Source organism: Myiozetetes cayanensis, unplaced genomic scaffold (assembly GCF_022539395.1).
Source record: "Myiozetetes cayanensis isolate MyiCay16 unplaced genomic scaffold, myiCay2020 scf2-11, whole genome shotgun sequence".
NCBI classification, from domain to species: Eukaryota; Metazoa; Chordata; class Aves; order Passeriformes; family Tyrannidae; genus Myiozetetes; species Myiozetetes cayanensis.
The window spans coordinates 29203250-29228799 of record NW_026087411.1 but is presented as its reverse complement, the minus strand read 5'-3'; the positions used below and the strand labels follow the sequence as shown (position 1 = coordinate 29228799).

Here is a 25550-nt window from a genome sequence, read left to right as displayed (position 1 = left end):
CCAGTCTCTTCAGTGATGCGGTGACTGCCAGCAGTCAGTCTCAAAGGGATATGGAACAGCTGAGGGAGGAAGACCTGGACAGGCTGCCTCTTTCAGTGTATGTCAGACAAAGCACTTTTCTGAAGGAAATGGGATGGATCTGATCTGTAGACATCCAAACATTGCTATGAATGATAACTTTGGAGCGTGGGAATCCTTTTAAAGGCACCTTGAAAAATTATGTAGGACCCAGAGAGCTGTCAAAAGTATAATATAGTATTTTTCATCTTAAGAAAACCAGAATTTTTCTCCTAATGCAAACACTTGAAACAAAGCGTCCTCCTTCCCATTTTCCTGGAACACAATGCAGCAGTGGCCAAATCAAAAGAGCAAAAGCCAGCTCAGAAAGACAATCTTGCACCACTCAACATGGAAATGGCCCTTTAAAGGGGGACACCAAGTGAAATATATTCCCAGTGAAGACCTATGTTAAAAGACCTTAATTAATGTGAATTAATGCACGTTTCCCTCCCCAAGGGTACTTTTTTTTAAACCTGTGTTTTAAGCTGCCCAGCAGTTAACCTACTCCTAAACATCAGTGGGAGGACGAGAGCTTGGATTTGAAACATAACATTCATCTCTTCCACCCTTACTGCTTTTGGTTTTTTTGCCCTTTAATTGCAAGACGTTCTGTTGTTCCTTATCAATAATCTCACAACACTAACTCCTGTAACCATTTCTTAAGTCTTTGGGAAGACAGCTATCTTACGAAACAGGAAACATAGGCATAGAGGAGGTAAAATCACACTGAAGGAGTTGTAAAAAATCACTAAGAGAACCTCAGCAGTGCTATATCACTCTCAAAAAGAGCTTCAGGCAGAAGGGAGAGTTAGCAAATATCTTCAAGAGATACAAGAAGGAGCAGAAAAGCTCTCAGTCCACAGGGGTTTCACAGTTATATTCTGAGACTTTGCAGTAGTGAGAGGTAATTTCAAAAGAACAAAGCCCCATGATTCAGATTCTGAAGTAATGAAGTAGTGAGGTGGGAACACTTGCATTTCTGTCAGGTTACTGGCTGTATATATTATAAGCAAAGTTGTATTTCTTAATCGAGGGATAAAAGTCCATCCTACATCCTTTATGTCTGTGTGGCAATATGGTCAAAATTCACCCCAAACTGTCTTACAAGTTACTATACTATTCTTGTTAAATACGAAGGAAGATGATAGGAAATAAGGTAGGAAAGCTAATTATCCCTTTGGAAAATGTAATGAACTTCCATAATTTGAGAACAAAAACCAGTGCTGTCAATTAGAAGACTGGATAAGACTTGGTATGGACGTTAAACCTTTCCTTCTCTCTCATTTCAGCACATTAATCACAACTGCCTTTTAAGAAGCCTATTTCTTTGCCTAAGCCTAAGCCAGAATCAGATACAAGACAGACTTAGAAGCCCAATCTATTCTGCTTCCCCAAAGACAGAAACTGAACAAAATCATTGTATGTTTTTTACGTACTGATTTGTCACCCACCAATCAGGATCATTGGCCGGTTTTTCATCTGGGAAATGTTAAACATGCCTAGAAATAAAATAAGGAACACATAAAAATCCTGGCTTTTTAGTTGTTAAGTCATGCATCTGGTTTACATATTTAGTTTTCTACTCTTCACAGTGCAACCTGCATGCTAGGAAAAACAAAGCTCAATAAAGACTAAGGGAACTGGAAGAGGGGGAGTCTAGGTTGGTATTATTTAAAACCATAGCTGCCAGAGTCTCCAGGCATCCAGCTGCTATGGGTCTATCACACTGTAGAACCCTTTCCCAGAAAGCTTTCCATTGTGTGAGCTACAGTCTACCTCCTGCAGAATTCTAACAACTTGAGACTGTCTTGTTTCTCAACAATAGTATTTGACTGTACTAGTTCTATAGAGAAGTGGCTAATAAGTGTTCCAGTTCAAAGAAGTTCAGTCACAGAACGTCCCAGGGACAATACTAAGATTAACACAAACTAGAAGAAGACGGTGTCAGGTAAATGCTGCTGATGGCAAAATGCCTTTAGTAGACTCTTCCCCACCCACCCCCTCTTTTCCCAAACCATAAATTCATAAATAAATGGTCTAAAAGTAAAGAAACCAATCCCTCCACCCCTTCCATTGTGTTTAGAAGGCACTATTTTATCAGACCAATGTGCTTTTCAAGTTAGTCTACACTCAGGATTTAAAGGCTACCTTTAAATTTGTTTTACACATTATGAAAAAAGGGGAAAAACCACTGTTATTAATCTGTCAGAATGTGCAAGAAAACAAAAGGGCCAAAGCATATTTTTAGTGTAAAGGGGACTAATCCATGATGATAAAGCCAGTTCATGTACAAGAGGTCAGCATTCCCAGCTGCAGCCAGATTACAAAAATACAGTTAGGTTCAAGATGTGACTGTTTATATTAATATAAATTCAGAGAAGACTAATACAGCCTGAGAATGTGACTGCATCATCATGGACCTTGTGTACCTTATGCAGAGTACTACACGAGTTACTACAGACTTCTGCATACTCAAAGAGAGATCTGTCACTTCTAGAAACAAGTACTGCAAGTACTTGGATTGACAGCCCAATAGCTTTAGTACTTATTTTACTGCAAACTAATTTTAAGAAAAAAAGTGATCCAGTATAACTGCTTAGCTTTACACTTTGCTGTTGCTGTCACGAGCATCTCTTTGAGGACAAAAGTCAAAGTCTTTTAGACAGTCTGGATTCTAACTCACGTGGAAGGTTATGAATACCAGGACACTTTTTTCCCCTAATCACTGTTGCTATTTCTCAGTTACAAAAAAACATACCAGCATGCTGTTTCTTTTTTCTGCCCACTGCTGCTCCAATGATTTGAACCAACTCTTCCTCTGAGGCACCAGACCGTAGGTGATCCCTCAAGGACACTTCTGAATTCCCAAAAAGGCACACCTGCAGCCAATCCAAGGAAACAGAAGCCAAGAAATGAGAAAGAATAAAATAAATTACTTTTACAAGTATTTTGTACTAAACTCAGAGTCAAGAGCTTTGAAGAGGCCTACCCTATTGAAGGGAACATTTATGGAGATGATTGTTTTCTTTATCTCTCCTCATGTGCACACAGAGACCGCCTGGGATGTTTATGCAACCTAAGCTCATTGGGCCTTCAGGCTGCCTCGGTCATCTGACATTCAGCAGCAGCACAGCTGTTGTCAATATCAGGTGACAATACATAAGTGCCAATTTTTAATTGAAAACTTTAATTTTCCCCCAGAAACTGCCAGTTTCAACGTGGCAGGAAATGGTTATCCCTCCCCTTTCTACAGTCATTGAGCAAATGTACAGGCTGCTCCTGAAGGAGAAGAGTTGCAAGATGTTTGGGAAAAAAGACACGATCCCTGTGGAACGCAAAAGCCAAGCCCTCACAGCTGCTTGGATCCTTTTTTAATGGGAAATCATCTGCTTGTCACATGTTTAGGATGATTTTGAATCAAAGATTAGAATAAATGTTTATATTTACTGTTCTTGCAACCATGTTTTACAACTGAAGTTAACTATGGTAGCAAAACAGAGAAACCAAAAAAAAGTGATGTAACATCTCCCTAATAGCTTGACAAGATGGAACAAGAATACATACAGGATAAATAAACAGGAGTTAGCTGGTAATAATTATGTGTCTTTACATCCCAGCTACTTTTATGGGATGCATTTCAACACTATTTTCACTGCATGAAAGCAAAGAGAATCCTCTTTCACTACCAACTTTTAGGTTCCCATCTGCTGTTATCCTCAGCCGATTGCAGGATCCACAGAAGTGCTCTGACATGGAGGTGATAAAGCTGATTTGTCCCTGGAAATGTGGCACCTTATAACTCTAAAGAAATCGAGAGGAGAAAAAAAGAAGAATCAGACACAGACTCTTAATATTTAAAGCTCCACTTGTCCAAAGACTGGAAGACATTTTTGACACAGATTTTCTTTCGTTCTAAAGTCATATGAAAGAAACAAAAAATCAACTTCATCAGGGGTTCCACAGTCTATTCTGCCCCGTTTCTGGAAATTTCCAAACTTGTTAAATGTTTGCACTCCTAGTTATCAACGAACAGGTGATGCCAGTAGGCAGCATAACACTCAGGCAGCAGCCATGAGCTAGAAATCATCCATGTGACACTATGCACTCTAAAGCATTAGTTATTTCACGGAACAACTGTTCCATCAGCCATGTTAATGTGCAGTCATAGACAGAAAAAAGTTTCAAAAGCTGTAAATACAGGATACAGGCCTGGCAATTCTTTATATCTGACCAAGGCATCTAGGAAACACATTGTATTTGTAAAGGTAAAAACTATGACTAGCATTTATTGAGTGTCAAACCACATGCAGGCAGTCTGATCAAAACCCCAGATCAATGCTGAACTTGGGAGACTTTGGGGACCTGGGGCAGAGAAAGAATGGGGGCATGTTTCACATGTTCTTTGTCCAACCCCACCTTGGCTGTGCTGGAACTTTCACAGGGTAATTTCTCCAATTCAGGCCATCGCTGTTTAATTGTATCAAGCATTTCTTTGTAGCTCACCATCTTCTTGAAGTTCCATTTATTGCCTAGAATTAATAAAACCAGTGTAACTTTAGACTGTGTCTTTATTTTTTTAATTAGCAGAGAACCACCTTCACATTCTCCACAAATCTCATTTTTCCCTGTAGGTGTCTCAGCCCCACCTAATCCTGCTACTAATTGTAGCAAAGATAAAATTTCAGGCAATTCCTAATTCCCCAAAGGAGCTCAACTTCCAGACAAGTCCCCGGGGTGAATAATCACCAACCAGGTTCACCTCTGCCCAAGGCACACTCCACACCATGAAGAATCTCAAAGCAGGAGTACTTACCATCAAAGGGCATGTATTCTATGAACCGCACATCAACGGGCAGGTCCTTTGTGAAATCCACAAAGTCCAGCAGTTCATCCTCATTCAAGCCTCGCATCACCACACAGTTTACCTGCAGGTAAGACAGACACCTGAAATTAGTGAGCAGAGTACTTCCCACTTACACAAAGTTTCACAGTCCTTGCAGAAGGCAACATAGATAGAAATAACTTTTTTTTTTTAGAAAATAAAAATTATGAAAGAAATTGGCATGGATGATAATTTCTCCCTAACTAGTCTAAGTTTTTGCTCCAAGCTAATTAAAGTTGTTAAAGTTGCCTTGCTAAATGGAAAACTAATAACAAAACTAGGTAACACAAGTATTGTCTTACCTATCTAAGGTATGGCAGCTTTTACTGTTTAAAATGACAGTGCCACTCCCCAGTCCTACACTGTATGGCTTCCAGAAAAGAAATGGCAAGTTACCTTCTATAACACTCTCTATGGCAGATCATAGGCAAATTCCCTGAACTGGGAAGTGTTCACAGCACACTCTGTAACCGTAGGCTGCAGGATGACTAGATCTTCCTCCAAAAAAGAGGTTAACACACTCAGTTTTTCACACATTCCTCATAAACAATATTTACATTGGAGCCTCAGGTCCTCTGTTTTATCTGAAGAACAACAGATAGCTGTGGAGTTGCTAACACTTCTGTAAGCAAGGCAGACTTTTACGTCCAAACACCATGCACCACAGTACTTAAGTGCTTTCAGGAAAGCCTAAAACCAAGTTTAATTTCAAATGATTTTCACAGCTCTATAGCCTAAACCACTTACACATAATAGAATTTCCAAAGCACTGGTGAAACTGAAGGGACCCACAGGTGCAGAACTGCAAACAGGTGACTTAGAGTGGGGTTTCATGTTAAGAGTGAAACTGGTCTACCTGCACCCTCAAAGGAGGACTCACTTTCCCTTGCTCTCACACCGGCACTCTGTAAGAAGCTAAAGGAGATAAACCAGGAGAAAATCTCTTTTTTTGGGGGGTAATTTCTGCCTGTTAACTCCCCTGGCCAGGTTCACAGCTGGGCCAGTGCCAATTCAATAGAGAGGGTAGGAGGAGGCAAATACAGAGCAGGATCATTCTGTAGCCTGCTGCAAAGAAGTCAGTAGGCTGAGGCAGTATGAACCTGTACCCTCAGCTGCACAAGGAAATGAGTTTTCCTTGTTACTTTGTGGTGTGATCTTCAATCTACTGAATTTTTTATCCAGTTTTACAAAAATTTATTAATGAGGTGGAATATAATAAATTCCTCATCAGGTGAGCTGTATGTATGGTAAAACACAACAGTTTCAGAGAAAATAAACTCTGGCTTTACCTTAACAGGACGATAGCCAAGTTCAGTGGCTTTGTGGATTCCTTCCATTACCTTGTGAAAGCCTAAAATACAAAAAGAAAGAAAAATAATTTTTCTTGTTTAAAACCAGAATGCAAAAGGAGCTTATTAAGTACAAGACAAAGAAATGACCCATAAAACTGATCTGATTCAGTAGACAGGGCTGTAAGTAGTAAGAGCTGCAAATAAATAGACTTCAATTATATATATACCCCAACCTCACAACCCCCAAAACCACCAGTGTTCCTGTACTCAGGTCACCAAGATCATTATTTAACTAGTATTTGAGTAATCAATAATACTTGTATTTTTTTTTTATCTTTGGATATCCATGTAGTATTAGCATATGATTCTCCACTTCCCCAGCTCTCCCCCTCAACTTTCCTTCTGTTATTTTGTTCTTAAAGGAAGCAGAAAGAATTTATGAACTACCTCCAGATGCAAAGAAGAAAGAATAATAAATTAATGTTTATTCTATAGTAATAGCTCATGTCTTTGCTGCAATGGCAGAATCTCACTGTTCTGAATCAGACAAACAATACTGCTAAGTGAATTTTAAAAGGATTTTTATAAAGTGGAGTGGGTTTGGGAACAAACAAAAGCCCCTTGATTCCCTGTTCAACTCTGGCTACAGATGTAATTGGCTTCCCAAAGCTACTGATTACCCATTAGTCTGAAGATCACAGGCAGCACTTACAGGATCATCGTTTTATGACTAAACATGGGAAATTAGTGAGCAAAACATGGCAGGGATTAGAGCATTCAGAAAAGCAATTCAGTTGGCCTCTGATCCTCAAAAACAAATGAAAGAGATCTAAAAACTACAGTGACATCAAGGAGTGAAGTGTCCAGCTTCATCCTGCTGTTTGGTGGCCTACACCTTTCAGCTTCTCTCAGACACAAAAAATATATTTGACTCAGGGCAAGTATCTTTGCCCCTACATTTACCTCTTAAAGTTGAAAGAAAAATAAAGCAACAATGCAGTTTTGAAATTCCAAAGTCCTTTAGGAGAGCCTCTTAATTACCTCATTCAAACCACCCCTTCTGTCAACTTTGTTTAAAGTAAGACCTTTCACAAAGTTATCATTTTAGACTTGACATATTATTCCTTCCCTGCCACACTCACCAAGTGGTGGAGAACAAAGCTGAACAGCAGCAAGAACAAGACAGAAAACTACCGAGCTCTGGGTGCATAGTGGGTGTGCTGAGCTATCAGCACCATGTTTGTGAATGTCTCTTCTACCCTGTCATGTTCTAAACTAAGTTCTGTTCCCATTCTGCACATGAAACTCAGGTATGAGAGACCAGACACCACATGAGACTAGGCTTCTTCTTCCAAAGCTGCAGTCTTCAACAGCAAAATACTTAACACATGCTAGTAAAAGGGCAAAATGTTCCAGAAGATTGTGTTGACCATCCCTGTGCTGTTCCTAGTCATATATTTTTCTGCATAGGTCCATTATCCACCTTTCCCTATCTACTGGAAATTCAGATGCTCTAGTGAAGAGATCATACCTTCATTAGTCTGTAGGTATTTAACTGAAATAAGCAATAACGGAACAGTATTCTGTGCATACTTAATACTGGATGAGTTTAAAGTCAGAAAAAAAAAGGAAGAGAGACAAAAATTTCACTTAACTGCTCTCTAGCTGGTAAAGACATTATAAAGCGTGGACACAGAAAAGCAGAAGATATAATTGTTTTATAAGCCAGTCCTAATGCTAGTCCTGGCTGCAAGAACAGCAGTGAAGAATACAGAGAAGACAGTGAAATAACTCTTGCAAGAAAGTGTTTGAAGTTATGACTTGTCACCCTTCTCAATCATCACCTACTTGTGCATGTGCCCAGGAAGTTTCCAGCCCCTGTGACAGATCTCATTCCAATTAAGCAAGTTTGCAGGCAGAATGTAGCAACAGACATAATGATACACTGTGTAAGCACAATCCAGAGCCACGAATGGGATCAAAAATCTCTGCAACTGCTCAGAAAATCTTACGTGTAACCTCAGGATTGCAGAAAGGTGAAACTGAACATAACTAAAAAGGCCAGGAAGCAACCACTGGCAAGCAACAGATCAAAAACTCTACATGTTTTAAAACTCTCATGCTTGGGCTCAGCTCACTGTAATCCTGTTCAATACCTCTACATCTTGCAATACATCTAACTCAATGTCCTTCCCAGGTCTGCCTCTTACCTACTGCCATGGCTGCACATGAGCATGGTTTAGAAAAACTCTCAAAACTCTCTACAAGCAAACAAAAAATTTAGCTTTTCTGAATAGCAACAACTATGAATTTATTTCCACTCAAATATTTTTGGGGCAGGGTGATTATTTAAAACAAAAAGGGGAGGGGTGATTATTAAAACAAAAATTTGTTACAGTAAAAATAAAAAATCCATTACTGCATTTCATATTTTCATGTTAATGCTTTCTGTTTTTTTTCTCTATGAAAAGCTGTTGGTTCACTTGTATTGCCATGCTTATTGAAACATCCCTTCTGAATCAAAGTCTTTGTGTGGCAATGGAACAAAAAAAAGAATAAAATCAAAACATTTCAAAACATTAGAGCAGAAATGAATACTAGATGTCATTGTGTTGGGAAACATTGTCAAGTCACAGAAGTTTGTAAAGCTTTTTTCGGTATTTGAAAATTACAACCTTTCTCCTCTTCCACCCATTGAAACATTTCAATATTTTCATCATATTAGATTTCTTCTGAAATCAGAACTGTAGCCAACTTTGAAGGACAGAGAACCATAGACCCGTCCAGAACAATCCTCTGTGCGACAACACCTCCCACCATTTAATCCTTAAAGCAAGAAAGACTTCAGGCCAACGTGTAAGGATACAATTACAGTACAAAATGATCTCATTTTCCTTGTACTGAATAAAAAAAGAAGGCACAGTCCATGAAACATGTTAGACTGGCTACCTTCAAGCAAGCACTTTTCATTTGTTTATTCCTTAGAACGTGGTAGATGGGAAGAAGTAGAAACATTATGGTCCTCTAATGTGCTTTCAGACATTAGTGAAATCTCTGGTGATCTCAAGTCATTTCCTCTATCTCAACTATTTGGAAGTAAGAGCAGATGTAATGCAGGGCACTTGCACCAAAGATACATATTTTCAGTGTCTTCTTAAAAGCCTAGAATGACTTTCCAGTGGAGCAGAAGAATTAATTCCAATTTTCTTGAGCTCCTGATAAGCTCCATAATCAGATGACACCTTTACTTTCCAGGGAAGTTACCAGCCTGTAGGAGTCCAAGACCAGGAATCCCTTTCACCTTAATAGAGCTATATCTTGTTACCTCTGGAACTGCCACAGGAGACAGGGTAGTACATTAGGACAGGCACTTTATTCTCTGCTCATTCCATAACTGGAAATTTCCTATTAAATAAAACCCCTCAACAATAATAATAATAATAAAAGAGTATTTTTACATCATTTCAGCCCTTAACCCTAACAAAAGAAAACAGCCCCATAATTTAGTGTTACTATTTTTACCTGATCTCCACTTAAAAAAAAAAAAGTATGATTCAGAAACTTTATTTTCCTCTTTAAAAGTAATAGAACTTTTCCTGTTCATTCTCTATGCTGTTCAGTTGAGCAATTTCTCTCTTTGTTGTTAAAGATCCTTTTTATTTAAAGGGAAAGAGGGGAAGAGAACACTTACACAAATAAAAATTACCCACATCTCCTAATATTTTTTAGTTTACTTTATAAGCAGCACATTCCTAACAGCTTTCAATCAGATATGAAGAGCTGTGGCCTTATAATTCAAGAGCTGGAGGCTCAGGTTTGCCCCTTCAGTAGCAAAAGAAGGGTTTGTTTCTAATGAATGTCACAAACTAGGTAATATTCAAATGCACAGAGCAGAAGGAAAGAGCATAGTCAACACCTGCTTGTGATTAGATACTCCCAGATACCACTCTGGGAGCCAATTCTGCCTTGAAACAACCAGATTAATGCCATAGCTTATGCTGGAAGGGTAATGCTCCAGTCAGATTTACGACAGGAACAGGTTTCTGCATCATGATATAGAAACCTGAAGTAGTGCTCCCATAGAGAGCCTTTCTGCACCTGTCAGCAGAACTTTGATTTGATAGCAGTGATTCAAATGCTGACATTACTTCTCATAGCATTCCGTATTTTCCACATCCCTACATCTATCTTAGGCTGTTGCACCATCTGGTGGCTACTTAGAGGTTTTGTCGGAATTAGTTCACAGACCACCGAAGTTACATTACTGGACCGAAAGAGAATAACACAAGATCCTACCAGTTTTAGTTTGGAAATAAGCCCAACCATGAAGCTGAACTCCAAGACAAGCTTTAAGATTCATTTAAGAAAGGATCTCTAAGACTGGGCAAATCCAAGCATTTTTGGAACTTCGTGTGGAATTCCTCGCTCAGTTGGAGAGAAGTTACAAAGCTAGCAGCCCTCCTCAAATTACCTCAGGCATGGTTTATGTTTATCCCTATTAAAAAGTAGTGGAGATAGGGAACATAACTAACCACAAGTGAGACTACTGCTAGCATACCCAAATATAACTTCCAGAACAGGCCACTACTCATGACAAGTTCAGTTCTTAGTTCCCAGCTGCTATAAGAGGAACATCTGGTTTTGTGAACATAGAATCATAGAATCAGATGGGTTGGAAAGGACCTCTGAGATCATCAAGTCCAACCCTTGATCCAATATCACCATGGTTACTATACCATGGCACTAAGTGCCACATCCAGTCTCCTGGGATGGAGAATCCACCACTTCCCTGGGCAGCCCAAAAAACAGAAGTGGCAAGATCAAGTTCAGATTTTGCGTCTGTCTCTCTGACAGTAATAAAGAAGGGCAGCACACAAGACCAACACAAGATTTGGAGAGTCCTCTTGAGATCTGTGACTAACCAGTCATAGTGCCAGCTACTATTGGCAGCTGCAGTCAGTCTCACTGACTCTGCTGAGTTGAGCACCTTCTACTCCACCAGGTACAACAAAGGGATTCTACCTGCCTAAACATTGTAGAAAGAAGGAAATAGAGTCACTATTGAGTAAGATACTATAGACTAGCTTTCCTAGCCCCAGAAGGAGAGCAATTCACTCCCCTCCTGATGTAACTGAGTGTGGAAGATACACAAAACAACTCACAACATTCTTGCAGGTATTAACACAGTTGCCTTAGAAGACAAGTTTGTACCTTTCCTTCGGACAATGAACTCAAATTTAGCTGGAACCAAAGTATCCAGGCTAATATTAATGGCATTCAGTCCTGCCTCCTTCAGTCGGGGCAGAAGTCTGCTTAAGTTGATCCCATTGGTTGTGACAGCAATGGTTTTCAGCCCTTCTAGCTTGTACAGCTGACCTACGAAATAAAAAGTAAAATAAACACTTTAAAAGAAGTAATTCAACTGTAAGTTACACCAAAACCCTGAAAGATTTGCAAAACAAAGAAAAAGGTATCACTCAGGGTGTGAGGAAAACATGGACACTTCGGTGTTTCAGCCTCCTTCCAGTTGTATTTGTTGAAGACAACCATTTCCACACAAATCCATTTCAAAATGTATGAGAGAGCAGTTTATTGCACATGAAACAGGTGATAAAGTTCTGTTTTATCAAAATGCACACTAATTTCGTTCTCCATTTCTTAAATAGTTACTTTATTTTTGAAGTAAGGCCTTTGATTTTATGTACCTTCTTTTCCTTGTCTTGCTTTGCAAACTGAATTTTATGTTCTGCAATGATAATAAGCAGCAAGCCATCCCTTTCACACCGGACACCAGAACTAGCTGTGTTTATTTAGTAACGTTTATTCTACAATGCTTTACCAAAAACCAGTTCTAACCCAGAGATAGCTGCCAGCTGTAGTGACTTTAAACTTCTGAAAGAAATACCACATAAGTCCTAGTGAAACAGAAAAAGGTCAACATATTAGACTATTACAGAGCATCCAAGGCAAAAACATCCAAGGGACAAAACACTTGCACTTGACAGCTGAAATATTTCCATTACCCACAGAGGTAAGCCCAGCCAACTGGAGGGCACTTACGCAAGATACTAAAAAATGGCTAACAAAAGAAAACAGCATAAGAAACAGTTAATATCATGAGACTAAGATTTAGAAGATAGCTGCCTTCTCATAAGCCAAATGCAGAAATCCTTGGCACACCAGATCTCCAGAGGGCAGGCTTTCAAACCTCCAGTTATCAGAACAATAACAAATAGGAAAAAAATCCTCAAAAACAACTTGCAGAAGCAGAGCCACAGCAAAGTCACTTTTTCCTCCCTCCCTCTCTCATAGCCTCCACCCTAATTATTTAATAAATATTTGAAGAATCCTTACTCTTGAGGCAGCTGCAATTACAGCACAAATACTTCATAGTTCCTTCTTCCCTCACTATTTCAATTCTATTTGTTCATGTTGATAAGGGCTTTACTTCTGCTTTAACTCATTTCCCTGCTATTCTCAAAATATTCACCCTAAGCTTGGCCCAGAATTCTGGAATGGGACAAGCCAGGTCAAAGCAAAAATGCTAAAGCTTAAATCAGCAGCAGCATTTTGCAACATGATTAAGAGCTCCATAAAGACATCTGCAAACTGAAGTTATAAGCAAAAGAGCAATCTTTACCAAGAAATATTTTTTTTCTGGCATTCACCTCTCCAAATCCTCCCAAATGACCAAAAATAACAGCTTCCTAGAGGATAAGTCCTACTGGCTCAATTTTGTCAAAGATTAGCCACTAGCTACCCCTAGTAGCCTAGTCTTCATGAGAGCATAGTTATACATGCTCTAACTATACATAGTTATACAGCCAGAGGATAGTGCAGGAACATCACTACTTTTGTTATAGCCTCAGAATGCACAGAGTGCTCAGCCTCAGAACAACAGAGAAAAAAGGGCCAGTACCATACAGGTTTCATTGCTAGAAATGTAAAATGCATACAGGTATTGAATAAAACTAACATCATGCTGCAGCCTAAATGCAAAAATTAAAGAGAGTAGCACCAGCTGTCATCCACAAATCTTTTTCCTCCTCAGAGAAGACAAGATACAGTTAGTACACTTTACCAAGTGTATCATTCACAGTGTCTTGGTATCTTGGCTTGGTGACCCCTAAATTCAAAAGGGATTAAAGAGACTTCATAACTTTGTAACTCTCCTTGTACCTGTATTAAATCTGTTTGCTGGCCTTTGGTCACAGCTTTAGCTCCAATCAGCACAAGCAAAAGCAACTGATATAAACTACGAAGTAGAAAAGGAAAGAGAACAAGTTGCCATAATATCATAGCATGAAACTACAAGATTGTATGTCATGCTCAAGCCATAAAATAAACCCTTTACATTTACTTCTCCATTTAGGATCAGGAGCATCTTCTTAAATAGACAAGTTTTTTACATACTCTCCTCCTCCTTAATTGCACTTTTGTTTGAGTCCCAAAAAGGTATGTGTATCTCTTAATACATGAACTAAAAAGTCTATGCTATACCACTTCACTCTTGAAATGTGTATGTTGCTATAAAAAGTCATCCAATCAACCCCCCTCCACCCCAATGAAAATTATTTTTTTCAATGGAGATGTGTACTTTTCAGACTATTAATAATAACTGCCATCACACAGTTTATAGCCAGTGCTTATTTATACTTTTGAGTATCCCAAAAGAGATGGATTCTATGTTCTACTATCAGCTGCTTCAGGAAAGTCTCAAACATACATTTTCAGCAGTCCCTGGGACACAATTTAGCTTTCAGCAAGTGTTAGTTGTGGACTCATAGTTGATATATGTGCATGTATTAAAAGATTTTAAATAATCTAAAGAACTGTAGCAGGTTGCTGAATAACTTGGTCTCTTACAGTAGCTTCAATCACATTTGTTCATTGGAACAACAAAAAACCTTGAATTTGAGTATTGGAAAAATTTAGTAATAGTAACCCAACATTAATATTTTTGAGCTTTACTGATATTTCACAGACCATTTATGGTTGAGAGAAAGGTTTGCTGAAAACAAACCTAACTTAAATCTCAACCCCATTCAGCACCTGAGATATTGTAGACATATCTTCTATAAACCATCTAGAAAATAAGATTATCTCTATCCCAGACCAAAGCAGTACCGTGTGCTAAGATGGCTTCAGTAAAGGTGGTCTACTCAAATTCTGCAGAAGACATTTTTGGGCTGTTTTTTCCTTCAATGACTTTTCCTATACTTGTTACATTGATCTATTTAGTTCTGGGACTTTTATCTGGATCCCAAACTTGGGCACCATAGAGTAACACCAAAGTCTGAGAAGTCAGAAAGTGTTTATAGACTTAATCTGCCAACTTTCAATAAGTCTTAAAGAAACCAGCCAGGTTCATACAAACCCATGACAGAATGAACTAATGCAATGGGACAGTCATCATAACATACATTACCTTCACCCCGAAACCACTATTCTTTTGTCATCTATTAAAATGATCACCATGAATCTGTCAAAGTTCAGCTGAGAACCAGAACAGAGGCAGAATAATGAAAACTCATTGGTTCAAAAAGATCCATCTCCCTCTTTTGGGCACAGAAATAAACCTTTGAGAGTTCTATCATTAGAGTAAAACAAAACAAAAGATTTCTATCCTTCCAATTCCAATACTTCAGAATTACAGCAATGCAATAATTATTTTGCAGTGACCTGACTACTCCATTTAGATCATCAACATCAGAGTACGTGTGTTGAGTATAAAAAATCACTAGCTACCACTGATAAAAAGGGGCATATAGTAGGAAAGAAAGTTCTACACTGAGCTGATGACATTGTTGATTTCAACTCATTTTCATGCCAATACTATATGCTGAACTGTAAAGCTTTATTATATTTTAAATTGCAACCTATTTTATAAATCTGTCTCCCTTTATAGGAGCAAATAATTATATCTATTATCATTAGAAATGGGGAATGTCTTCTTGAAAGAAACACGTCTCTTGAAGGGCACATAGCTCTCAATACTAAATAAGAAATAACCTATCATGTGTGGGCAAAGTGTCTTAGACAATGATATTCCAGAGTTGCAAAAATATTTAGTGCAGTTCCATGACCCCTCACAACCAAGGTCTCACTCCAGCCATACCTTTTCCAACAGGTCAATTCTACACACTGCATACAAAGACCATAACGGTGTTCCAAATCCTGAACAAAATAGAACAGAGGCAGAGACTAACTGTTTTCTGCATCAAAACTCACTGTATTGCTAGGCAATTTCTCTTCTTTCAACACCTTCATCTTCCATATTAACCCTCTCTTCAGTACTTATAAGAGTATACCTGCAGAAACAGATTAGTTCAGTTGTCTACAATACACCAAAGTGCAGCCACCCACATAGCCTTAATCTAAAACATCTAATCATCTTAATTCAACATATGAAGCTATTCTAATTTTATTAACATATGAGACTCTGGAAAGAGTAAAAAAGGATGTGGTTCAAGAAAAAAACCAGGCACGGTCAGTCAACACAATACCAATCAAAGCAGACAGACTTTTAAACATTACCCAGTAATTTAGTTTTCATTGAAGTGATAATCTTCATCAATAGCTGTAAAAACATAGGCATTTCCACTATTCCTTATCAAACACAGATAAGTAAAACCTGTTATCAAGGTAAAAAAACCAAACGCACAAAAACCAACCCACATTAGAATCAAAAGGACAGCTTGTTTCGTTTGTAAGAACATCTCAGTTGTTCCTCCCCAGTAATGATCTGGTCACATCAATTCTTGATTTTTTACCCTAAGGCTGCATTATTGCAAGCTACTCTAATGTATGTTGAATATGAAGACAATGCTAATTTCAGCGGTTGCAATATAAACAGAGAGAAATTCCATTCAAGCAGCAAAGCAGAACTGGAAGTTTTCTGAAAGGAACTATCTTGCATTGTTGGGAAAAAGCAACATCATTAAATAGTTGTTCTTCAATTTACTGGACTTAGTAGATAGCTATAAGTGTAATTCTTGGATCAATATGCAGCAAGTCACTCTGTATTGATTTGGAACTCACCCACAATATCAACCACATCAGGACGGATGAGTGGCTCTCCACCTGTCAGGCGGATCTTCTCTACACCTTCTTTCACAAACAGTCTGGCTAGGGTGATTATCTCCTGAGCAGTTAGTAGCTCTGATTTAGGAGTCAGCTTAACACCTTCCTCGGGCATACAGTACTGACCTGAAACAAAGATTACAGAAATATATGAGGGAAAAAAATAACCAGCAACAACTAATCTAACATTGATGGGCAAAAAATGTACCAAGTGCAGCTGTCTTTAATGGATGTCAAATGACTCCAATTTTGCAAAACTTTAAAAGCAATCTTCTAACACTTTCCTGGTTTCCTTCAGAAGAAAACCCAAGACTCATTTGATGTGTCTCAAAACTACAGTGGATCCACTTTGAAGGAAAAGCTGATCTTATTTCTATCTAACCTGTATTCAAACACAGACACCTAATTCAACTGGCAAGCACTGGGACACTGCCACAAACTTTGCAGACACAATTGTAGGAATGCCCTAGGTATGAGCTCTCCCACTTACCACACACCTGAGGTATAGCAAACAAGCATCATTATCTCAGCCACACCAAGTCTGACAAAAGACCTATCACTTCCACTTGTCTTTGGAAGATCCTTAGGCTTGCTCCTGGCTCTTCATCCCACCAGCAGTTCAGGCCCAAATTACTCTATCTGTCCTTTACTATTACTTTGTGAAGACAAGAAACAGCACAAGGCCAACACAACAATAACCACACCCTAACTCAAGTCTTGGCCTTTGCACAATATGGGCATAAGAGCTTTGTTCATGGAACCCAGCAGACACTTACACCTGAGGTTGCATTTCTCGGTCAAAGAAATGCGCAAGTAATTGTGCTGACGCCCAAAGCTGTCTGTCAAAAAAGGAGATACGGGGGCAGCATGTTCCAGTAGAAAGCCTCCTCTTCCGGAGCTTTGCAACTCCTGTAATGAAAACAAGCAAGGGTTAAATATTTGAATAGTCACCCAGTCAACTTGCTGTATAAATATTAACTTTGAACTGAACTGATAATTATTATTTCATTTTTCCCCCACAGGGACAGCTGCACAAGAAAAACCCGTGACTTGTCTTTATGATCAAAACTGGGCATTTATTGATTAATTTTCACCCTACTTGATGCCATGGAAATGTTCTACAATCTTCCTTGCGCATTTTAAGGTACAGCCTCTTTGCTACAGGTGCTTCAGGCTTTTTGTGCATAATAGGAGGTTGTTCGGTTTTTCGGTTGCCTGTCTCTTTACTTTCCAGAATCAATGATCCAGGACCACCCTATCTCACTACAACCCCTGGGATAAATGAAATCACGTAAGAGGGGTCCTCCCTTGCACTTCAGCCCAACAGAACTAGAAGTCAATGAAACACTGCATTTCTTCTTGTGTTCCTACCAACTTTCATATGCAAGACATAACATCAGTTATAGCAAAACTGAATTATTGCTGTGAACAATTATGTTTCATGATGTCTTGTTTCCAACAAGGTCTTCCTGTCTAAACCCATATAAAAGAGTACTTCCAAAAAGCTTGTCTCTGTTAAAAGATGATAAATAATACAGGACATGGTGAAACTGGAAAAGAAACATACGATTCTGAACACCTATTCAACCTGCATAAAAGAATTCAGAATTTTAATAACGTCTTAATTGTCATGAAGTGAATAGTAAAAGTGATTTCTATTTACAATCTTGGGGTTTTTTTAAAGAGCAATGTAATATATTCTAGAGCAACACAATTTTTAGGAAGTATGAATATTTGCCTTCTAGAATGAGGGCACGGGAAGGATGTGGACCTGCTGGAGCGAGACCAGATGAAACCACAAAGGTGTTCACTGGGCTGAAGCACCTCTCCTACGAAAACAAGCTGAGAGAGATGGGTTTTTTCAGCCTGGGGAATAGAAGGCTCTGGGGAGACCTTATAACAACCTCCAGTATCTAAACAGGGCTACAAGAAAGCTGAGAGGGACTTTTTACAAGGGGGTGGAGTGATAGGACACAGGGGAATGGCTTTAAACTGAAAGAGAGTAGATAGAGACTCAGATATCAGGAAGAAATTCTTTACTGTGAGGATGGTGAGGCACTGGAACAGAGTTTCCCAGAGAAGCTGTGGATGCCTCATCCCTGGAAGTGCTGGATGGACTTTGAGAAAACTGTTGTGGTAGAAGGTGTCCCTGCCCGTGGCAAGGTGTTCCAACTGGATGATCTTTAATGTCCCTTCCAACCCAAACCATTCTGTGACTCTATGATCACGTTAGGTATCAAAATAAATATCCTAAATTAGTAGCTGCAAACAAATACAGTTTATACCACATAACTTAAAAACATCAGTACGTACCATCAATGACAGAAGACTGTTGGTTATAGCAAGGTCTAAACAGAGGGAGTCCCATTGCTTTCAGCCCATGAATTTCAAACTACCGTGTTATATCTATGTTTTCCTACAGCTGTAAAGCACAGCTAAAACCACTCTGCTACTTTTGGAAAACATTTTGATACCCTACGTAAAACACACTAACTGAACCAACTCTTATCACAATACTGCAGAAAAGCAAAAGTTTACCCTCCTACTTTTATCAGCTTGGTTCAGGCACTACATACAAACATCTACAAACAACATAATTCAATCCCTGCCAAGTCTTTTTATCTACTACATAACAGTTAAATTAACATTTTATAGGAGACAAATTTAATAACTCATGATAGAGGCCAGCTGCCTAACATCACAAAACAAAATGGAGAACACAAAGTAATTAATGGAACCACCTTCACTGGGTCCTTGTTAGTTAACCACACACAGACATCTAATAGTCAGCCAAGAAAACTACAAGAAAGCTGAACAACTCCTGAACATACAGTGAATTTTATCTCCAGTGAAAAAGCACATAAAACTCCATTTCTGTATACACGGTGTTCACAAAGCGTGTGTGTGTGGGAATCAGCTGCAGAATTGTGCCTCAAGACAAAATAATACTAACTTGTCTTGATAGGCTGCAGCAGGCAAAGGATTAAATAAAGTTTTGAGATAAACTTAAGATGTAGAATGAGGAAGCAGACAAATGGGCATTTAAACTGCTTAACTAAGCAAAAGTCATGACTTACATCTACTGAAAAACAGACCTGTGAAATCCCCAGACCTACTAAAATCAGCATGTATGGGACAATGCCAAGAGACTGGCAGAAACACACAGGGCTGGAGCATCAGCTCCCTGGCTCCAGTCATTACTAGTAACTATAGGAGTTAACCCTGCACAGTACTGCGACACAGCCTTTGGAAGAAGTCTAGAAAAGGTCAACTAAAATAAATCCAGGCATGCTTCCTCAAAACATTTTATTCTGAAAACATTTTTAAGAAAGATTTGTGGTGGGTGGAAGACAGAGAGACCCTCAGTGACCAAATCAGCCAGACAGCAAAGGTTGTCTGGGGAGAGACCCAACTTCAGCCATCAGCAGTTGCAGCAATTTTGTTTCCAGTTGTGCTAACACTACAGGAGCAGTCATTCTTGGCAGCACATTTTTTTCACTAACTTTTAAACAATCCACTACAATTCTTGATGCAAACAGCTTTGATGTAAAATAAGATTTCTAAAAACATCCATGGCAGTGGGGGCAGCTAGAGAAGATAAAGGAGATAAAAAGTGGCTATTTCAAACCCCAGAAAGCATCTGTTTACCCCTGCTAAAACTGCAGAAACAGTTTCCGTGCAATGGCTTTTCTGCCAGAAGAATGCAGTCCCTTTCAGTTTCAGTTTCAGAAGCAGTGGTCTCAGCAGCACAGCGGTATGGTGCACAAGGCCAGCACTCCCCAGACCTGGCTTTCCCTCCCAGCACCACCAAAGCTGTCAGTGGCAACACCTCTGCAGCCACATGCTGTTTGGCCTTCCCCTGTGTTCTTTCATCTCTTCCTTCTTCAGCAAGCCAAAAATTCCCAAGTTGAAAATCCCTTGCTTTGAGAGAAATGCTGGCTCTCTTGCACTAATTGTGAGGGTTTCTCAGAATACAAGCAGGGTTAATTCAAAGAAACCATGTAAATATCTAGACTTCATTTCTTCTTCTTCCCCAGTTTGAAAACTCACCCCTGAACAGATTAAATCTAAATATATTTTAAATCTGCCAAACTCAGAAAAACCTCAACACGAAAGTATTTTTTCTCTTGAAAACTGGGCTGTTTTCTAGCCTGGTTGGATTTCTGACATTCTCCTTCCTATTATTTTGGAAAGGTGTTCACATTTGAGAGGGAAAGCACTAGCATGCTTATTAAGATTATCTGAGTCCTTTTTGTGGGAGCTCTCCACTCCCGTTTCTTTCTCAATAACTCTTGTTTGCATCTTTTTCAGGATCAGGCTTCCTTACACACTTCACCTGAAGACAGATTAGTATGAACCTCCTGTCTCCTGGTTTCAGAGTGTGCATTACAGGTAGAGAAAGAAGTGAAAAGTTGTCCTTCCTGACAGAAAGGTGGCAAGAGAGGAAGATCTTAATGCTTGTATATAATGGAAGCCAAAACTGCATACTTGCAAGGACACTAAGACGCTTAAAACAATTTTCTGTTCTCAGAAGGAGCCACCACTGGAGTGGGACGCAGGAGACTGTTCTGTTCCTGGTCTGCCATCCACCTGCATGGCTGTTGCAGGCAAGGAAATAACAAGAATAACACTGCCCTTCAATAATTACTCCAAAGTGAATTGTTAAGAAGCAGCATTAGAAGAACAGGCAAGCAAGAGGCAGTTGGTGTCAATAAACTTTAAAGTTTCTATTGGAAGTAACTAGCTTTTGCTCTCTGCTGCAAAGTAGTGGGTTTTAGAATGGGGAAAAGAAAAATGTTTTCCAAAGCTACTAGAACTTCTTTCCATCAACTTCTTGTTGTGTACAGAGATGGGCTTGTCTGGGAGGAAAGAATGACTGGAGATGGAACTTTTAAGTTGTTATTTCAGTGTCTGTCCAGTTTGAAGTCAGCACAGAGGAATTAGGAGACACCCATTAGGAATTCAGTAGCACCAGCTTGAGCTCCAGCACAGGCAGATCCTGAATTACCAAAACTGCACCCAGCATTGACTCATATTTTTATCTATACCACAGGAAAGGCCAAATGTCATAGACCATAAACTCAGCTGCCTTCCTGTGAACTCAGGACAAGGACAAACATTCTCTCAGGTTGTTGTGTAAGTATGATTTTCTGAAGGGGAAGAACAGGTTGAGGTTGAACCTAATTGCTTGCAGCCTGTGTGAGAACTATTGGAGCAGGAAGAAAGCAAAAGCTTCCTGCTACAGTTCTCAGGCTACAGGGAAATGGTTATTCAGGTCCCTGAAATAGGAAAAGGTGGATAGGTATTGGTATTTTAACATATCAGTGCCCAACCACATAACTTTTTCACTCAAAAGGGATGCCTATAACCCACAGGTCTCTACTCCCCTCTCTCTATAGTCAACAGGAGAGACACTTCTGCACATGGAACAGTATGACCTGTCACACAGAGTGCTTTATCTGATCCGTGAAAAAACCAGGTTCTCTCTCTGGGCTGTCAATCACATATTCTATACTAGTACTGAAAGAATGAGAGCTTAGATGACTGCACCTAGCAGCTATATTTTGACAAGCTGTCAACCCTTCAGACCTGCCAATCCACCTGTGATTTCCAGAACTCTTCTAATAATGCAGCAAAATTGGAAGCTGTCACCAGAGGTATCAATAACCACCAGGAACTCCACAAACTGACAGATACTAGAAAGGTTCAGCTAAACACAAGGGGGCAGAGAACAGAACTCTTATCTATTAATCAAGCTGAAGTTCAAGTACCATCCGTGTTCTACTCTTCCACCTTCACCTCATCCCCAGTAATACTTGTGCACTACGAAACACTAATGCTTGCAAACACTTCTGCAGAGGCCTCAGGGGCTACCACAACCTTCATACTGATGCCACTGTCAGTGCTGCCCCAGGCACCTGCTGGCTCTTTCAGTTCCTGCAATCCTGCTGGGTCTGTGCACCAGTGCTGCTGCCTCAGTGTAGCACCTAAAGCTGCTGCAGCACCATCATGGACAGAACTCAGCTAAAGCTCCTCTATTTCATGCCTCACCTTTAGCATCTCAGTCTGCAGGGAAGCAGTGACATAATGTCCTTGGTTCAACACGAAAATAAGACAACCGCAGAAGCTGAAATGGGTCTAAGTAGGCCAAGTGCCAGAATGAGGTCTAAGCTGAGAATTCCAAGACAAATGTTTGTCTAAGGGCTCAGCAGCTGCTGCCCAACAGCTGACCCCAAACAGCATGCCACAGCTGTGGGTACTGGCACAGCGAGCACTGCCCAGGGACTGCGCAAAATGGAGCGTCAGCACACAGAGAGCTTCAGTCATGACTGGAAGACAATAAGGGCCACATGAGGACTTTCTGGGCAAGCTGGGCTTCCCATTCATCCTGGCGGTGAAGGTTTCATTGTGGCCACAAAAAAATTCAGGTAGTTGTGTTTGGATTACAGGAGGTACATGAGCAGATGGAGAAAACAGAAGTGAAACTTTGTATCAAGACCTTTACTGGACATGATACATCTGGAGCAGGAATTTTTAAATAATATGCTAATTTCCTTAGTGTCATTGCTCCCAAGCCTCACTATCTTAAGAGTCCTCTCATCTTCCTCCTTTGTTTCAAAAAGCTGGAATTTTTGCAAGTAAACTTCCAGCTTACAATAAAATAAAAAATAAGAAAATAAATACAAATTACTTTTTCTAGCATACTGGAAAATACAGTTTTGTAGTAGAAATAGGTCATCCTACATACTTATTTTAATTAAAAAATATAATTTGGACATATATCATCAGGCATACAAGATAACAGGGTGGCATCCAACTTTCTTTGTTAATTGCGAATTAGTAAAAACAAAAAAAAACCAACCAAACCACGCCTGCACACAACCAAACAACTGTGAAATTGCTGCTTTCAGAGCACCTGTTGCTACCTGCCCTTTTCTAGTCTTAGAAAATGGAACTCCACACTGTGCACACCTGAGACTGACAACTGTATCTTAAATACTAAGATACAAACAAATTGTTTACCACACAATACCAGTACAGCAACTGTACCGACCCCACTGTTTGGAACCTAAACTAAAGACTCGCAATGGATGGCCTTGGGCACAGCCTTTCAGCCATCTCCTGAAGCTCCTGAGTTACAGGGTTCTTCCTTCCACAGTTGGAATGACCATTTTAAAAGGGGCTCTTCTCCCCTTTGCACCCACCCCACCTCCGAAATCTCATGAAACTAAACAGAACCTAAGAATACTTTCAGCTCTAACACAGAAGACAGTCAAGCAGTATTCACATTTATTTTGAATGTTTGATCATCTTGTCATTTGAAAGCATGTTTCGCTGTACCCTATGGCTGTAATGCCAATTGCTCCTCTCTACAGATGAATTCCAGGAGAGACTGAGAACAGAAAGGAGCAATAAGTATATTATCACTGTACAGTTGCTAAGTTTTCAGTGCCTTTGTTTTTGCATTAGCTTGCTTCTCAGACCCTGCAGGGTATGAGCCACTAGTGCCCTGGCACACCTCTCACAGTCAAAACGCCACAAACACATATCACCCATCCTGTTCTTCCAGCCACTGTGGCTTTTGTCCCCTAAGGGAATAGGCCTTTCAGAGATGGATAGTGTAACCAAGCTCTCTCAAGAATATTCCTAAATGTTTGTAAGAGCTACCGGATCTATAGAAAGTAGTGAAAAGTATTTCTGATCAGAATTTATAAAAATGTTCATGGTTTAGGAAGAACAAAGCAAACAACCAAATTCAATAACCTTTCCAGATTTCTGACTCAAGTAAGCATTCAATACAGCAACGCATGAATACATTTGGCTTCCTGTAAATAAGTAAGTGGCAGTGAATGAATTCAATTCTGGTGACAGAGAGTCTGTCACTAGTAGCTTTAGCTTATTTTCTGCTTGTTAAAGCCATCCATGCAATCACAAGTAACTCAATAAATCATGTCCCAGCTGGGTTTTCGCTGCGCGCCATGCCCTATTTCTGCTCGACAGTCACAGAACCTTTGCCTTTGCGTGCAGCTTTTTCTCCTGCATTTGGACACCAAGAGACCGAATCCACCTGGGGAACCGAGAGTTAAACTGGCAGGAAGGAGCTGTATCTGGGCAACACCTGTGTTGATTTCGCGCCAGGAGCGGAACAAACAGGTCCAGTGCGAGCTCGTGTGACCGCGGGAGCACAACCACCGAAAGCTGCCAAACCACAGGGCTTTTGACCCGAGCTGATCAAACTCCGTTGTGTAATCTCTCCTTTGACTGGGCAGGAGCACAGAACCCGCTCGGTCCATGAGATTGGGTGTCCCCACGTACTTCCAAAGTGAGGGTGACATTTCAACAAAGGAAGGACGCAGAATTATGTATTACCACAGGTTTTGCTGACTCTTCCCTCCCCTCCTATACATAACCAGGTCATGTTCACCGCACAAGCCACCGGGCAGTCCGGGACACGTTGCAAAATTTTAGGGACAGGTTGCACTTCCATGGAAGGCGCGGGCACAGCTCGCCCGCGGCGCCCAAGACCCCCCGCTCACCCCGGCGGGCGCAGCCACGGTTACCACAAACTGCCCCACCATGAACTACGTCTTCTTAGGGACAAGGCACCGGCACGGGACGCCAAACTCCAAACGCGACCTGCGGCGGCACGGCATGGCACGGCTCGGCATGGCACGGCTCGGCTCCCACAAGCGCTCCCCGCCCGCCCGGCGGTATCCCGGCGGTATCCCGGCGGTATCCCGGCCCCAATCCCGCATTCCCGCCCCCCTCACCTGCGCGGCGGCCAAGGGAGCCCTGGCGCGCGCACCGGTGCTGCAGGCGCGGCGCGCGGCCGCCCCGCGCGCCCCCCGCGCGAGCCGCCCCCACGACACGGCGGCCGCCATGCGGCTCCTCGGCCCCGGCGCGCGGGGGTCCGCGGCGACAGCCCCGCGCCAGCCGTCACGCGGGGGAGGCGGGCACCGACAGCCCAATCAGAGCGGCGCCGGCGCCGCGCTGCACGCCGGGAGCTGTAGTCCCGGAGCTGTAGTCCCGGAGCTGTGGTCCGCCCTCGTCGCCCCCAGTCGCGCGCGGGGTCCTGCGGGTCCCGCGCCCACCGCCGTGTCCTCCCGGGGCGGCGGCCACGGGCAGGGCACGCAGTCACAGGGTGTGTTCTGCTGGAAGAGACCCGCAAGGACCACCGAGTCCAGCCCTTTAGCCCTTGCATAGGACCATCCCCAGGAGTCACACCATGCACC

At 40.9% G+C, this 25550-nt stretch overlaps 1 protein-coding gene across 3 annotated transcripts in view; it reads right to left on the bottom strand.

Annotated features, from left to right (window-relative positions):
- The window catches only part of MOCS1 (molybdenum cofactor synthesis 1), a 30779-nt gene extending 5572 nt beyond the window's left edge, over positions 1-25207 (bottom strand). Inside the window, exons 1-10 of one of the 3 annotated variants that reach the window (XM_050315301.1) lie at positions 25089-25207; positions 17094-17226; positions 16276-16443; positions 11446-11610; positions 6232-6293; positions 4874-4985; positions 4477-4589; positions 3751-3861; positions 2819-2939; positions 1512-1559 (exon numbers count right to left, since the gene is read on the bottom strand). In XM_050315301.1, the coding sequence (XP_050171258.1) occupies positions 1512-1559; positions 2819-2939; positions 3751-3861; positions 4477-4589; positions 4874-4985; positions 6232-6293; positions 11446-11610; positions 16276-16443; positions 17094-17226; positions 25089-25199 (1144 nt within the window). In that variant the 5' untranslated portion in view covers positions 25200-25207. Of the gene's footprint in view, positions 1-1496; positions 1560-2818; positions 2940-3750; positions 3862-4476; positions 4590-4873; positions 4986-6231; positions 6294-11445; positions 11611-16275; positions 16444-17093; positions 17227-25088 lie in introns of all 3 variants that reach the window. The other 2 variants (XM_050315303.1, XM_050315302.1) reach the window with 2 other exon arrangements.
- Positions 25208-25550: the final 343 nt, after the last annotated feature.